The 17750-nt window shown below is 44.6% G+C and overlaps 1 protein-coding gene across 1 annotated transcript in view; it reads left to right on the forward strand.

Moving 5' to 3' along the window:
- The first annotated feature begins 804 nt into the window (after positions 1-804).
- Positions 805-17750, forward strand: part of LOC310677608 (uncharacterized protein C14orf132) — a 36083-nt gene continuing 19137 nt past the window's right edge. Inside the window, exon 1 of the mRNA XM_083440683.1 lies at positions 805-1285. Within this exon, the coding sequence (XP_083296809.1) occupies positions 1259-1285 (27 nt within the window). The 5' untranslated portion in view covers positions 805-1258. The remainder of the gene's footprint in view (positions 1286-17750) is intronic.

Consider the following 17750-nt stretch of genomic DNA (forward strand, 5'->3'; position numbering starts at 1 on the left):
ATCCTTGTGGGGTGAGGGGTGGGGACACTCCACTTTCTACATCTACAGAGAACTGTTCCTTTATCCTTACTCTCTGCTCCCTGGTACATAACCAAGTCCTGATACAGGAAGTCCTCTCCTCTTGAATCATAGGATTGTAGAGTTGGAAGGGAGTTGGAGGATCATCTAATCCAGGTATGTCCAACAGGTAGATCTTGATCTACCGGTAGATCACTGGACATCTGTGATAGATCACCGGTTTCCCCCAAAGAAGCCTGCACCCCTAAAAAACGAGGTTTTCCTCCTCCCAAATAAAGCTCAACAACTTTGACCTGAACCCCCCAAAAGGGGGTCCCTTCCAACTCTACAGTTCTATGATTCTATGATTCTATGATTACTGCCAGTTTTTAACTTTGTGAGTAGATCGCAGTGTCTTGGGAGCTGGCCACCCACCCGGATTCCATTGCAGGAATACGGGGATCGAACCTGCAACCTTGTCATCCATCAGCACCACGCTCTAACCAACGGAGCTATTTCTTATTCCATAACTGCGCAGTTTGCTCAGGAGTCTTTGGTGAGGCGCCTTGTAAAAAAGAAAGAAAGCCTTTTGAAAATCTAATGAGTGCTTACGAACAACGGAGATGCTGTACGGCTGGGAAAACAGAAGCGACCTGTTGAACGTCTGCCTGCCTCTCATATCATCCGGTCATTTTTTTTAAGGCACAGGAGACCTGCCAAGGGGGAACACACACACACTCCATCTGCGTGTGCGTAATGTGTGTGCATTTGGCATAGTAGCTGGGGACTCAGGTGGTTGGCTGGCTTAGCAATTTCCTTTGCACGAGGCAGAAGCGGGAGCAGGAGGCGGAGAGAGGAGAGCCTGTCCCCCTTTGTCTGCTGCTGCTGCTGCGACTGAGCTGCCCGGGAAAGGGGGCGTGGCCAGGCAGCAGCGAAGGCGGCTCCTCGCGCGGACTAGTTGCTTGTGGAGACTCCAGCTGGCGCCGCCGCCGCCGCCACAGCCAGCATCGGGGCGGACCATGTTCCGAGGAAGCTGGGGACAGCCAGGCAGCCGCGTGGGCTCCGCCACCCCAGGGAGCTGGAACTGGTAACGCGCCCCAAGCTGCTGCTGGGGGAGGCCCCTCCCCAGCCCCCCAGAGACGAAGCCACGCCGGGGGGCAGCAGCAACCTCAGCACCAGCTTCACCGCCAGCTCGGCGAGGAGCACCAACAACAACAGCGCCAGCAGCAGCAGCAGCAGCACCTCGGGGTCCAGCAGCACCATGGATCTCTCCTTTATGGCCGCGCAGGTAAATGGCGAGAGGCAGCCTCCAGACCCCACCCCGTCGAGGGTCCGCTGAGCCTTCGAACCGCCCCTCTCCGCGCCCCCGAATATTGGGAGGGGGTGGTTTGCAACAGGGGACGCCCCCCCCCCCAAGATGCGTGGGTCATCCATCTCTGACATCCGTAGCCGTCGTGATGAATGAAAGGGGATTTTGCGTAAAGCGCTTAGGATTCCAGCGGAATCGCTTTGAGGTTCTGGGCGACTAAGCGGGATACAAGTCCCGTCGAATGAATACAGGGAAATGAATGGAGGAGGCTTTGGACAGAGGGGCGACCTCGAAGCCGCCCCTCGCTGGTTGCGGTTGCACAGGTTTCTGGGTGGATGCTTTGAGATGCACTGACCCCCCCCCTCCTTTTCTATTTTTAGGCGAGGAACAGGAAGAGGGGAGTGGGGAAGCCTCTCTCTCCCTCTCCCTCTCGCCCTTTGTTACTTTCCAGTAACAAGAGGTTTTAGTGACATAACCTCGAGAAGAACTTGGGGGTGGAGGGATAAAGAGGTTTGTGCAAGATTTTTGTTTTCCCCTTTATTTCGAATGCAACAAGCCGATTTCCCCCTGAAGGAGATGAAGGGCTGCGTCTGCCTTGCAGCAGCAAATAATAGAATTCTCCCAACTGCACTGATTTCTTTCATTTGCTTAAGACGTTTCTGTCCCACTTAATAATTTGCATTTCTAATAATAATAATGTATTACCCGTCTGTCACCCTAAGGTCCCAGGGTGTATGCAAAATTCAGTATGCTTGGAAACCTGTTAACTGTGGGATAATTAGATTTGGTGGTGTGTAGCATGAGGAAGTACACTTCCCTGTGGGGATAGAGCAGATGGGTAGGAATAATTTTCAACCCCCCTCCCATACTTCCATGTATATATAATGTAACAGCACTATCCTCTATGTTTACTCAGAGTAAGCCCCACTAAGTTCAATGGGATTTACTCCCCATTATATAGATATAAGACTGGAGCTTTACCTGTGCTTGTCTACTGAGAAATAAGCCCCACTGTGCTGCTCTGTTCCTGATCCATCCATCTTTCCATCCTCTGTGTCTTGACCTACCCATCCAGCACAGCCATGCTGACTATGGCTGATGGGATTTGTAGTCCAAAACATCAGGGAAGTATCAGGTTAGCAAAGTTCGATCTACTGTTAGATTTCTGGCTTGCAATAGATAACCAAGGATTTCCAACACATGGTTGTTTAACAATAGCAGCAGCAGCAGCAGCAACAACAAAAACAACAACAACAACAACAATAACAGAGAGAGAGAGAGAGGGAGAGAGTTAGCTGCTGATATGAGTGGGGGACAAGGACTTAAGGGAAAATGACGAGCGCAGTTTTATATGCGAATACTGAGAACTGAGTTCCTAGACATGCATACCACAGGTGCTCTGTTCCTTAATTCTAAGGGTGTATCCACCCCTTTCCTAAACCACTATTTTCACAGAATCATAGATATGTATTCTGGACTGGACTGGACTAGGCTCCAGCTGGCAGACTTCAGTATTCTAGGGTAAAAAAACAGTCAATTCTTCAAGCTTGATGTCTGCCCACCCCTGCCTTATGGCAAAAGGTTTAGTAGAGCCTCAATGAAGGATTATAGTTTAATTTCCTATATGGAAGAGTTGAAAGGAGGAAGCTCCTGCTGATTCTTATCTCCCCAGCTGGTTTCTTGACTGACCTCATATAGTGTCAGTGAAGTCGGTCATAGGATAATCAGTGTTAGGAACTGAGATATAAAAGCTAGGAGCTAAATGGCACCTTAAACCTAGGTTATGGGCACAACAACGGAATGTCTCGGCACACTTTTTTAATAACAAGAATACAAAGCTGAAAATGAATGAAATGCAGCTAAAATATTATGTTCATTTTTCACATGGTTTAGTCCTTCCCCTGCCCACCCCACTAATATTCTTAAGAGGGTCTCTTCTCCAGTCTTCAGAGAGTAGCTGGACGTGGGGAGGCAGAAAAAGGTCCTCTTTTCCTTCCGCCCTGCAGTTTTCAATCTGAAATCTTAGGCACAGAGCTCAGAAACCGCTCGCGCTAATGAAATTCCTTGTCGCAAAATGCTCCTAGAACATTGGGAGTTTCGAACACTGAGGACAATAGATCTGGTGTAATTCTACTGTTCTCTTGTAAAAAAAGAAAGAAAGAAGAAAAGCAGTCTTTGGGCGTGACCAACCAAGAAATCCTCCTGCACAGTCCTAGTGAAATGAACAAGAGGTGCATGAGAACTTGGGTGCCTTTTTGCGTGGTTCCCATAAATTGAAACGGACTGTGTGTAGGTGTATATATTAGAGTGCTCATTGTTTGGAAAGGTGGGTTGTGGTGGTGGAACCCCACTCACCAAAGTAGATTTAATCAAAGTTCCCACCTCCTGGATAAGTAGGTACCCAGAGTATGTTTTGAAAAGTTTTCTCTCTCTGCCATAAGGGCAGCTGAAGTTAGAAATCTCAGTAATAAACAGCACCTCCAGTTGTCCTTGATCATTACTGGCAGGCTTTCTCTCCCTTTTTCTCAAACATGGCATCTTAACAGTAGCTTTAGGAGCACAGCCAATATATTCTTGCCTGCTGGTTACTATCTAGCTGTCTGGCCCATTCATACTTATTGCAAAGCTTCGAGCTTATGTCAGGTGATTTCACGTTAAATTGAATTAGGCTGCATTAAGGAGAGATGAAATATTTGTCTGCTGGTAATTCTGACAGGCTTCCCCGCCCCCCGCCTGACATAAATGCCTGCCTCTTCTCTCAGGAAGGGATGAAGACCAGTTGCGAAATGGCTCTCCAGTTACTCAGTTACATTTTGCATGATGTATTTTGGTTTTAGGGAGAGCCAAAAGAACGTGGTTGTTTTACACCATAGCTCAGTAGCTTTGCATTCAGAAGGTCCCAAGTTCTCCCCTTGGCATTTGTAGGTAGGGCTGAGAGAGAACCTTGCCTAAAACCTGACTTAGTAAAGTGGTACCTCGGGTTACAGACGCTTCAGGTTACAGACCCTTCAGGTTACAGACTCCGCTAACCCAGAAATAGTACCTCGGGTTAAGAACTTTGCTTCAGGATGAGAACAGAAATCGTGCAGTGGCAGCAGCAGGAGGCCCCATTAGGTAAAGTGGTACCTCAGGTTAAGAACAGTTTCAGGTTAAGAACGGACCTCCAGAACGAATTAAGTTCTTAACCTGAGGTACCACTGTATATAAGACATCTTAGAATCGCAGAATTGTAGAGTTGGAAGGGACCACGAAGATCATCTAATCCAACCTCCTACAGTGCAAGAATAATAATTTTATTATTTTTATACTGCCCATCTGACTGGTTTTGCCCCAGCCACTCTGGGAGGCTACCAACAAAAGCATAATAAAACATCAACTATTAAAAACTTCCCTATACAGGGCTGCCTTCAGATGTCTTCTAAAAGTCAGATAGTTGTTTATTTCCTTGACATCTGATGGAAGGGCATTCCACAGCGCGGGTGCCACTACCGAGAAGGCCCGCTGCCTGGTTTCCTGTAACCTCACTTCTCACATTGAGGAAACCAGTTCCTATGTATCTTACACTGTATTTCGTTTATGTATTGGATTGCATGTTTATCATACCCTCTCTTTGTTCTTCATGTGCACTGCTCTGATACAAACATGAAATGGTTTCCTACTATAAGAACTGCTTGCAATATTTATGAAAATGTGTGGAATTTTTGCCCGACAGGTGGCCTATATTTCTGATTTTTTTAAAAAAATCTATAGAGGGAAGGATGCAAACTGCAACTTTGGGGGGGCAAGAATGAACTTGCCTGAGTCCTGAGTTGCTTGCATTTTGCTTCCCATTCACAATTCACAAGCCTACTGAATTGATGTAACTGAAGCAGAGGTCAATATAGCTTGCTCTCATAAGGTCTACCATCTCCTTGAATTGCTTTTGCAGGAACACAGGTGGGACCTGCAACGAAAGGTTGCAGCGTGAAGTGTTCCTCCTATAGATTTCTCAATTCCATTACAACCCCTGTCCTGGTATACACGTAACACTAAGCCATAGTTTGGTTAACAAACTTTGAGTTAACCATGAATTTCCCCACAGTTGATCAAACAAACCATGTCATGCTTCTCTAAAGTTTAGTTTGTTTCCTAGCTATTCTTGTCTTGTGGCTTTGTTGCTTGGTGAGAGAATGGGAAGGGGAGCCACTGGAATAATTTCCTATTTCCAGGGAGCTGTTTTGCTTCCATAATCACAGAACCATAGAGTTGTAGTGTTGGAAGTGTGGGAATGTTGAGGAATGTAGGAGAGGATATATTGATTAAATATTATCCCTCCTCACTCGCGCTAGTGAGCAAGCAGCAGAGAACATTCCCTTGCAGATTGCTGGAAGCAAGTTGATGGATTCATTACAATCATTTAAATTAAGCAATCCAGTCTGGATTGGTCCTGGTAAGTTTCCCCTTTATTTCCCTCTTAAAATGATAATAACACGACAGTCTTCTTTAAAAGGAAGAGTAAAGTTTACTTACCTTCAGTTTACAGCAGTAATCTGAAGTCAGGCTTTATCTTGTGGTTACAGCTACATTGTAGAGAAAAGAAGTCTGAGCTAGGCCTTATGACTTCCATCCTCTGTAAGGATGAGCCATGTGCTGGCTAAGAACCAGGAAAGGAGTCTGAAAGGAGAAAATGGAAGAATGGGAGATGGCTGCATGGCTTGTCCTTTTACAGGGTCTGCTAGGGTCACGCCCATCTACCTGGTCACACACAGAGGGAGGAGGCTCCAGAACAGGTATGTTAGGAAGTCCTCCCTGTCTGGAACTACATTCCCCTGTGTGTCCACTCCAGGCAACAGGAAAATGTTTTCTTTGACTGCTTCAGTGAAGATACATCCCACAGGAAGAGACCACAAGGGTCATCGTCCAAATCCCTACAATGCAGGAATCTTTTTGCCCAGCGTGGGGCTCAAACACAAGATCCTGAGATTAGGACTCTCATGCTCTGCTGACCTCACCTGGAGTACTGTGTCCAATTCTGGGCACCACAGTTCAAGAAGGACACTGACAAACTGGAACATGTCCAGAGGAGGGCAACCAAAATGGTCAAAGGCCTGGAAACGATGCCTTATGAGGAATGGCTAAGGGAGCTGGGCATGTTTAGCCTGGAGAAGAGGAGGTTAAGGGGTGATATGATAGCCATGTTCAAATATATAAAAGGATGTCACATAGAGGAGGGAGGAAGGTTGTTTTCTGCTGCTCCAGAGAAGCGGACACGGAGCAATGGATCCAAACTACAAGAAAGAAGATTCCACCTAAACATTAGGAAGAACTTCCTGACAGTAAGAGCTGTTCGACAGTGGAATTTGCTGCCAAGGAGTGTGGTGGAGTCTCCTTCTTTGGAGGTCTTTAAGCAGAGGCTTGACAACCATATGTCAGGAGTGCTCTGATGGTGTTTCCTGCTTGGCAGGGGGTTGGACTCGATGGCCCTTGTGGTCTCTTCCAACTCTATGATTCTTTGATTCTATAACTGAGCTATCCCTTCAGCATTCCCTTACTCTAGGCCAAGAGTTTTCCCACTTCATGCCTTTGAGTGTCTCTTTCTACAGGAACTTGTGTGTTGCAGAGAGCCAGGGTGGTATAGTGGTTAGAGTGTCAGACTAGGACCTGGGAGACCAGGGTTCCAATCCCCACTCGGCCGTGAAGCTCACTGGGTGCCCTTGAGCCAGTGACTCTTGCTTGGCCTAGCCTACTTCACAGGGCTGTTGTGAGGATAAAAATGGAAGGGGGAAGAAATATGGACACCACCTGGAGTTCTTTCGAGAAAAGGTGGGATATATATGTAATGGTAAATTTTAAAAAAAGAAAAGAACACATTGTCAGTAGGCATGGAATGGTGGCTAGGTGTATTGAGCCTTATTGTTGACTCTCGGGAGCTAGGAATGATCATTTCTGAACGAGCTTTGCAAGGGAAAGTTGGTAGCTGGAGGCAATTTAAGCTCTCTATCTTTCTCTGTCTTTTTCTGAGGCACAGCATCTGAAGATCTGTGCTCTTCAAATGTTACTGAAGGGGGAACAAGGCAGAATTACTGAGCTCCTGTTAGTGGAGCTCATGCTGATTGCATGGTCCTTTTGTGTTTCTGGATCTTAGAAACAGAGGAGTAAACAATGAATCCCGTCTGTTATCTGCTTGCACATGTAGGCCTTCCAAGTTTCGCTCGTGGCCTGTGTATAAGTATCCATGACAGTAATGAATGTACCATTCCCGTTTGGCAATGTATTCTTTTCTGGAACAAATCCAAGGAAACGAGCTTTAAAAAGAGAAAGAGGTTATATTTTTTCCAGGGGTTGGGGGAAAGAGAACCTGGTGGAGACGCCACATGTTAAAAATGCATGAATACCTGCCTAGATGTGGCACACAGACATCGACTTCTCAGAGATGAAAAACACACAGCTTCTTTGATGCTTGGCAACAAACCTTCATAGTGTGAGTATTTGGGTTTCTCTCATGGGAAGCTGTTGACCTGGTTCCTAAGATAAGGAAGTTCATGGAAGGTACCTTAAGATGTAGATTTGAATTTGTGCAATGCATGTTATGTCAGTACAGTGGTACCTCAGGTGAAGTACTTAATTTGTTCCGGAGGTCCGTTATTAACCTGAAACTGTTCTTAACCTGAAGCACCATTTTAGCTAATGGGGCCTCCTGCTGCCGCCGCGCCGCCGGAGCACGATTTCTGTTCTCATCCTGAAGCAAAGTTCTTAACCCAAGGTACTGTTTCTGGGTTAGCAGAGTCTGTAACCTGAAGCGTATGTAACCCAAGGTACTACTGTATATGGCTAACAGGAAACAGTAAGTAATTGGTCCCGTCGCTTGGCTCTGGGGTGCCATTTTGCACCGGTTTCACCTGCCTCCCAAAGCCCCAATTTTGCAATTGGTTTCATTTGGGGGACCTCAGGCTTCCGATGGGTAGGGTGGAAGCAAAGTCAATTCAGCAAACCTGATTTGTCAGTGCCATTCCAATGGGCTTCGCCAGATGCCTATCCACATAGCTTGCTCTGTGTTAGAAACGATGGTCTTTGGAACATACTGCATGACTATGTTGTTGTTTCGTGCAAGAGATGACCGGACAGTCACCCCCACTAAATTGTTTTAGTTCTTTAATTCTTAACAGGAATGTGTCTGTGGCTTTCAGTTGCATTAATTCTCTCCTATATGTACCGTATTTTTCCATGTATAAGACTATATTTTTTCCTAAATTTTTAAAGTTTAAAATAAGGGGTCGTTTTATAAATGGATAGTGCATGGTGCGTTTTCTTAATTTTGGGTTAAAAAAATTGGGGTCGTCTTATACATGGGGGTGTCTTATACACAGAAAAATACAGTAGCCTGGTGGGGAGGGGAGAGGGGTGCAGCTACAGTCTTGCATGCTGGCCCCTTGGAAGGTGGGGTGGAATCTAGAAATAACTGTAGTGCAATGTCTTTTATTAGGACCAACTAAATATCACAAGGCAGTGAGAAATCGTTTGCCACCTACTGCATATGCCTACCTGAACCTCAAGGCTTGGGGCTGCAAGAAGAACTGAAAATATGATTCTTCTTAGAATCCAAGCTGTGATCAAGGCTGCATGGCTCAGGGTAGCTGGTAGGGGTAGCTGGTAGGGGTGGCAGATCTGGCCTTTGTGGAGCACAGCCAGTGGGCAGATGCGGGTAGATGCGGGCACAAAGCAGAGGAGGAGGCAATAAACATCCACATCCCCTTGAGAAAACACCCTGGGAGATTTTCTGGGAATGTTTTTCCCACATTGGTGGTGACAGACGAGTAGTTTGATCCAAATTGCATTAAATGGTGAACCTACGTAATTCGCTCTTTCCGAAACAATGCACAAACCGAAACAGCCCTCCTTTGAAATTTGCACTTCTCTGAATTTTGCCACACATTTTGCCAGCCAAATAATGTGCACAAAAATGCAGATACTAGGGTAAAGTGTGGGTGAAGGTGTATATATTAGTGAAAATAACATGCAAAAATGCATGATATTAAGGGAAAGCGTATTGCAAAAAGAAAAAGTGCATGTTAGGCAAAATTGCATGTGTATATCAGGAGAAAATTGCACTAAAATGCTGATGAATTCTCATTAATACTCTCATTAAAACTTTTTTTAAAAAATGCAAAGTGAGGTGGAAATGTGGAGAACTGGATTTAAAAATTGACAGATTTGCCAATCCTTGGTCCAGAATCTATAAAACTACCTAATTGCACCACTGTAGGACAGCACAGATTTCTATAACACAGCAGAAGACTCCATTCTGGCTGCCATACAGACATTTTGAGATGGGAAGCCTCTGCATAGCCCTAACTTCCCCAGTGGGGCTTTAGAATGCTTTGGCTGAATCATGCCTGTAGGGGCTCCCATAAGACCATTGTGTCCAGTATCTAAAATTGCCTAATTGCTCCATTGGACATTGGCCTGCTTGCTTAAACATCATTATCTATGGCAGTGCAAGCAGGCAGTGTTATGTCTTCTTAATGGACCCCTGCTTTTCTTTTTTTGGGGGGGGGGGCGTAAAAAGCCCTGTCCACCTCTTTGGCAGAGAAGTCTGTGCCATTTTGCAGTCTGCCAAATTGAAAAAGCATGCACACATCATTCACATCCCCTGATGTAACTGAAGGGGTGATCATCATTTTGTAGTCCCGACCCCATTGCAAAGAGCTAAACTTTCTAAACAAGCATGCCTACTGTGGCATGCTAAGGTTTCTTTTCTCTATATCCAGCAGGGTTCAGTTCTTGACAATTGATTAGTTTCAATGATTGGGTTAAAGGGGGGGGGGATCTCATCCCAATCATAATTTTGCAAGCCAAGCATTTGGTCTAAAGTGGGAATATTATTCTACCTGGCTCTTGTTAGGATGTCATGTGTAACGGTCTCATTTGACAACCCCCATTTAGATCCTTGAAGTGAAATGCGGCGATGTGGAAAATTAGAACAATGTCGCCAGGAAGTTCAGCAGTGACCAAATGTGTTAGCGCAGGCAGCACTTCCACGTGAAATGCTTCGTGGCACGAAATCCCTTCAAGGAGTGTGGAATGTTAATCCTTCGACACTCGGTTGATCCATCAAAACCTCCAGCTGTCAAATCTGCTAGGTCCTCGGTGAATGTGATGCACCGTAGCACAAAAGTGGGGCATCGCTGGTGGCAAAGCACTAACCAACCTGTGCTTTGGAGACAAGATTAGGATTGTCCAAGGTGGAAGTATCCTTTTAGGTAATTCACTGTCCAGCCAGAAGGCCTTGGATAAATAGCATCAGTTGTGTCTTCTCCTACATACGCTCAAAACAAAAATGTGGTTGCTTTGGCAGTAACTTTAATTGTATCATCATAATGTAGTGATGCAGAATGGGAAAGGGCCATAGCCTGGTGGTAGATCACATGTTCAGTCCCTGGCATCTCCAGATAGGGCTGGGGAAGACTCTTGCCTCAAACCCTGGAAAGCCATTCATCACAAGAAAGCTTCCTGTGTCCAAGATATATGGAGTAGTGGTCGGTGTGTTGGTCACTCAGATTCCTACTCAGTTGTGAAGCTCACTGGGTGACCTTGGGCCAGTCACTTTCTCTTAGCCTAACGCTCTTCACAGGATTGTTTAGAGGAGAAAATGGGGGGGGGCACTGTATGCCACCTTGAACTTCCTGGAGGAAAGGTGGGATATAAATGAAAAAATAAAATAAATATAAATCTATCCCAAATGAGATTGGTAGGATCAGCAGTAGTGTTTGTTTTTGGGTTTTTGGTAAATAAATTTATATTAGGTTTTCACAGTTACATTTTCACAAATAAAAACAAATACCTTTTCACAAACCTTCTCTGAGATTATTTAAATCTCTGGACTTCCCTCGTTACCCTCTTCTGGTTACTGATATTAACCAATTTCTTCTGCATATCCATTCTTAAACCTTTTCCATTATTATTTCCCTTAATTTTATCTAATTTTCCACTAGTTGCAAGCATTTACTTAAAATCCTGCCAATGTTTCAGCTTGTTTACAGTATTTTTGCACATAAACAATAAACAATTCCCACTCTTTGTTAAATTTCACGTTATCGTAGTCTCTGAGCTTTGCCGTTAATTTTGCCCTTTCGACGTAGTCCATTAGCTTGATCTGCCATTCTTCTTTCGTCGGTGTCTTCCCTTCATCTTTGGGCTAACAGTATTCAGGCAACTATTGTAGCATACATAAATATTTTCTTCTGTTCTTTAGGTAGTTCTGTTTCTATCCTAATAAGAAAGCTTCTGGTTTTTTAACAAAAGTCATTATAGATAATTTCCCAGAAGCTTTTAATAACCTTACATTCCCATCACATATGATAGAACGTACCCTCCTTTTCTCTACATTTCCAACACTTATTAGAAGTAATTTTTAAGTTTCTCCTGGATATTTCTCTCTCTCTCTCTCTCTCTCTCTCTCTCTCTCTCTCTCTCTCGTGTGTGCTCACTTGCTATTCACAACGCATTTCTGAGAAGAGTAATACACATAGGGTTGCAGTTGGCTTTTTAGCAAAAAAGGTTAATCTGTTTCTCAAATCCCGATTAACCCCTATTTGTAGGTTTAAACAGATTTTGCATGTCTTCAAAGTACAAGTGAATTTTTCAGAAGTGGATAGTGTGCATAGGTTTATATGAATGAACACACATGTATACCTGCTTCAATTGTTCATCTTTCGATAGTTGTGTTTTGTTTGTGGTTGTTTGTGGTTTCTGCTCTTAGCCCAATTACCACTCATTCCCATTTGAGAGTGAATTTTGTACTCACAAGCCCTAAAGGTTCCAGCAGTCAGCGAGCTGGAAAAATGCTTTAAAAATTCTGTTCACATCCCTTATTGGCTACAAGCGTGTTTGAAATCATAAGTTGATAAGAAAGGCTGTCCTGGCTGCAAGAGGCCAAATCCCTTGTGGTGTCTGAAAATTCAGCGCTGTACATTTTTAGTCATAACTGGAATTTCTCTTTCTGAGTTTCCTAATGCCCAGCAGGCTCTGAATCTAGAAAATGAAGAATACATTACAGCTGAATTGCCTGACCTGCTTGCAAAATTATGCAAGGTGCCACCCGAAATACTGATACAAGCCTTCTGCAGCCTACATTTCAGATATCTTGGATCATTATCTGTGCTGGCTGAGGCTGATGGGAGTTTAAATCCACAACATTGGACTGGGGGAGGTTGGGCAGTGTCAGTGTCTGGGGTCCAAGTTTGATTTGCAACCACAAAGCAGTGAGTGCCAAAGCAAATGAATACAGTGCAGTCTAATGAGCTTACGGAGCAATCCGATACATGTCTACTGAGAAGTAAGCCCCACTGAATTTAATAGGGCTTATTCCGAAGTATAAGGTTGCAGCCATACTTGAACTGATATTAAAATAAATGAGTTAATGTCCTAGTAAGGCTGTTGGGGTTGACAATGTCCGTTGCACAGATCAGGAAACACTCCAGCACCCCAAAAAGCAGGTACAATTCCTAGATTTTGTAAGCTTTGGTTTCTGCTTGCACAGGGAGCTCCTCTTTAGGAATTTGCCAGGGTGATGGAGACTGGAGAAAAAGAATACCCCACACTAGGTGTGACACAACCTAGCTTGTTTGTTGGGGTCATAACCAACCAATCAGGAAGTGGCATGGGGAAACAGGGCCGGGTGTGACCTGAGTGGAGGAACTCCTTTCCTCTGTTCTGCTCCCTTGGAACTTAAAAGGTAGACTTCCTCAAACCTAGTTATAACATTTCCAAAACATACAAAGCATTTTGCCCTGGGATAATAGAATGGAAAGCGTTGTTGTTGTTGTTGTTGTTGTTGTTGTTGTTGTTGTTGTCATGCCCATCTGGCTGGGCTGGGCTGCCCCAGCCACTCTGGATGACTTCCAACACACATAATAACAATAATAATAATAATAATAATGGACACCAAACATTAATAATAACAACCAGATCCTATGTAAAAGGTCACAATAACTTTAAAATAAACAACTTATATCTAATAAAGCAACATTCAATAATCCATTAGAATCCAATAGTAAACAGTAAAATTAAACATCAGCAAATTATAATTAAACAGTTTACACTTATCAGTTGCTTACTTTCTCTCCCTCGATGCTTAAAAAAGGGGTGACATCAAATTTAAATTCCTAACATTTCTAAGCTGTCCTCTCTTAGGAAACAAATTGCAATCGCATAAATTGTTTTTCTCGGGATGTTGGTGTAATAGACTTGCCTCTTGAATAATCACAGGGGTAGAGAGCTCATCTGTGTAATGCCAAACTATAGTTTGTTGTTACGTCTGAACTGAGTGACAAAGAAGTGCTCAGCTGCCTGAACAAGTCCATTCTTTCTCATTGAGTTTGTTGATTCCGTCTTCCACAATCTGGTGCCCTCTGGAGATGATTGGGCTTCAGCTCTTATCATCCCAGGTCGTAGGTCATGCTGGCTGGGGCTGATGGGAAATTGGGAGTCCCACAACCTCTGGAAAGCACCAGATGGGCAAAGGCTGATTTAGTTTTTAGACCTACTTAATATGTCTCTGCACATGGTTTTGGGCAGACTTCAATCATGGCAACACAAACCATTATCTAAGAGTTGTGATGCCATGATTCACCCACATGGCTCAGCACGCAGAGCTGTTCTGTGTAACATGGTTCTGCTTTGCATTTACTTTGTGCAGTCTTCTACCCCATCGCTTTTAGTTAGCCCTCCTCTCCCGGTTTAAATCCCAGTTCACTATAATGGTAAGACGCAATGAAAGGGCATGTGAGGACGCAACTGAAACAGATGTCTTAGGCATTGCTAGCACCTGTGAAATGACCTATTAGTGGAATGGCCTTTGCCAAAACAATGAGGTGGGGGGGGGGAGCTGCCATTTTTGCATCTCTTAAATTTCACACCGCTAGCTTGAACATACCATGGAAATGACAGATGGCTAGGAGACTGAAATCAGACATTTTAATGACAGATTTCGTGCTGAAGGTGAGGCAGATGGCATGCTTTCCTGGCAAGTGTGCTCAGAGATGGAAAAAACAGGAATCGGCCAATAGAAACTTTTGCTGCGAAACACCTTGCCTTCCTCTGTAGACCATCAGCCTTGCACACAGAATGCCCTGTGTGCAGCAAAGTGTGTGTATGTATGTATGTATGTGTGTGCGCGTGAGTGCGCGCACACACACACACACACACACTTTCTTGGGAGACCACACAGTACTGAGGCACCCTTGAATATTTTTACAGAGAGGCTCAGGATAGAATTAATAACGAATTGGAAATACTTGCAACAAATCTTTGCAAACTTTCTAATGGAAGGGCAGCCTGCCGTATGGTTTAAGATGTTTGCTCTTAAAAACAGATTTAAGAGATGTTTCACAGGCCCATGGCACAAATTTGCATAGATTTGTATAGAGTGCATCTGGGCAAATTAAGGTGGCAGGTGGATGGGTGCTCTGTCGCAGTGGCTCATCGATATATTGAAATTTAAGTGCAGGACTAAGGGGCATGAGGTCTGATGCCTAACATAGAAGTTTTGGTGCTCAGACCCTCTGGGAAAACCCATTAACAATGTCTCTGTCCAGGAATATCAGCGGAACATAGAAAAATGCCATAAACTTAGTCTGATGATTGGTCTATCTATCTCAGTATTATCTGTATTGGCTAGACCCCTCTCTACAGGGTTTTAGGCAACAGATTGAATGTGAGACGCTTTTCATGCAGACAACTTTTCATGCTTTATTACTGAGCCAAGGGCCTGCTAGGCTCTCAGCGTGATGGCTCTTTATCAAGTGTGGGGGACATTTGGCCTTCTAGAAGTTGCTGAACCAAAGCTCCACGCAGCCCCGGAAAGCATGGCTAATGGCCAGGGGTTGCTGGGGGTTACCATTGTTGTTGTCATCATGGAGTGCACCTCCAGGAGTGAAGTCGAACCACTGCATTAGCAGCACCGAAGTGGTGTAGTTAAGAGCGGTAGACTCGCAATCTGGTGAATTGGGTTCACGTCTCCGCTCCTCCACATGCAGCTGCTGGGTGACCTTGGGCTAGTCACATTTCTCTGAAGTCTCTCAGCTCCACTCACCTCACAGAGTGTTTGTTGTGGGGGAGGAAGGGAAAGGAGAATGTTAGCCGCTTTGAGACTCTTTCGGGTAGTGATAAAGCGGGATATCAAATCCAGACTCCTCCTCCTCTTCTTCTTCTTCTTCTTCTTCTTCTTCTTCTTCCTCCTCCTCCTCCTCCTCCTCCTCCTCTCCAGATTTGTGTGGGGTTTACTGCTTAGCCTTTTCTTCTCTCAAAGATATCCTGCAAGGCAGCAGAGGTATAGGATCAGAGTTTTCCTTCTCCTAGATGGGCTACTTTCCCACGTTGACAAGCCCCACCTGCCCCTCACTACAGCATGTGCAAAAACTGCCTTCTTGACTGTTTGGTCTTGTCCTCTTAATCTGTCGGAGCCCATCTTCGCATGCAGGTTTTGTCTAGGCCAGCATTATCTATACAGACTGGTAGCTTTGCAACGGCAATGTCGTGTGCTTTAGAGTCTCATAAGTCACTTTGTGAAAGCAGGGCACCCTGAAAATAAAAACAAACAAACCTCCATTGCATCTCTGTTAATTTTCGCTTGGTGTGATCTCTGTACAGGTGGTTGGCTGATGGGGAGTGAGAGATACCTGGCATGTGTGAGCTCCTTCCTTGGAGACCTTGGACTGGGGAGAAACTTGAGAGTCAGAGTTTTCCTTCTGTTCCTCACTTCCCTCTACAGCACATGCAGAAACCGCCTTCCTGACTGTTGGACCCACTATTGGTCTCATCTGCTCAATCTCCCAGGGCCTGTGTTATACCCACTATTTAAAAAGTTTTTAAAAGTGGGGTAACAATGCCTCTTGACAGGAAACACTGAGAATTGTAGCTCTGTGAGCAAAACAACAACTTGCAGCACCATTAGCAAACTACAGCTCCCATAATTTTTGGGAGAGGGAACCGTGACTGTTAAAAGTGGTAGCTTTAAATGTGCAGCGAATGTGGCCTACCTCTCCGGTGAATGGAAGCTGATGTAGGAAGCAAACACAACCCATTCGTAACGATAAAGACTTCTGTAATGCTTGTCTCAAAGGTTGCTATTTGAATTCTACAGACTAATATTTTTACCACTTCAGATCATTCACTCCGTTGTATCTGTGCTGTGCTGGTGTTTGCTGACTGCGTCTTAATTGGAGGACGCAACTTGGGATGCAAGCCAAGTTCTTGTGTTAAAATAGCATATGTGGTGGCCGCTTGGAAATAGAACCGACAGGGCCTTGCTTTTGTGGGGGAAGCAGCTACCCATCTTGCAGTTGTTGTGTTAGCTATGGATCACAGCAGCCACTCCTTCAGATGAAAAGCTTTGTAGCGTGGAATGGAGCAAAAGCAGATGTGCTGGCAATAGAAGCTTGGAGAAAAACCAATCAGGTCACATAGATGCATCTTAGAGTTCTAAGCAGGTACATTTTCATGTAGTGCAACAAGTTTTGTTTCCTTGCTGAAAGCTATACATTGGTATATTTACCCATACTTTTCATTTGTGGGAAAGGCCATTGTATGAACAAGGGAAGAAGATATTTTTTTAGCTTATAAATATGGGAGCATCGCTCTTTGTTTTTCTTTCATCTGATTCTTTCATCTGCCACCATCTCTTCCTTGCTTTCGAGCCATTCTATTTACTCTTAAATGATCTCATTCTTTCAACCATAACAGCACAGTAGTGCTTTAAGAGAAATAGTGATAGCACCATCAATAGCTTGTTGGGCTGGGTAACTCTTTTGATAAGCTTCTTAATCTGAGCATTTTCCTTTTCATTCGAGTACATCAGTAGCTTCTCCTGAGCATGCTAAGGCTTTGTTCAGAGAGCAGCGAAATGTTAGCAGTTTTGCACACTTAAACTGTGCACCGGGAGCCAAACTGGAGGTTTACCCAAGATCCACAACTGATCTCTTGACTTTCCTTTTTAAATAAAAACTAAATGCAGTTGGGTTTTTGGGGGGGAAGGGGTGTGTGCTTCTAATTGTGATTGGTGACAGAGTGAGCAAAAAGGTACAAGACTGCAGTCTAAGACAGTTCTTCAAGTTGCAACTATAGAAATTAGAATCATAGAATAGTGGAGTTGAGGGACCTCAAGTGTTCTCGAGTCCAACCCCCCTGCAATGTAGGAATCTCAGCTAAAGCATCCATGACAAATGGCCATTAACCTCTGCTTAAGAACCTTCAAGCAAGGAGAGTCCACAGCCTCCTGAGGGAGAGACCATTCCTGTTAACTCTTCAACCATAGTTTAGAGGTCCCGGGCCCTAAAGAAGTCAGACTATCCTCCACCAGGGCCAGGGCCTTTTCAGTGATGGCTCCGACCTGGTGGAATGCTCTATCGCATGAGACTAGGGCCCTTCAGGATTTAACCTCCTTCCGTCGGGCCTGTAAGACAGAGCT

This window comes from Podarcis tiliguerta (assembly GCF_965153285.1).
Source record: "Podarcis tiliguerta genome assembly, chromosome: 1".
Lineage (NCBI taxonomy): Eukaryota > Metazoa > Chordata > Lepidosauria > Squamata > Lacertidae > Podarcis > Podarcis tiliguerta.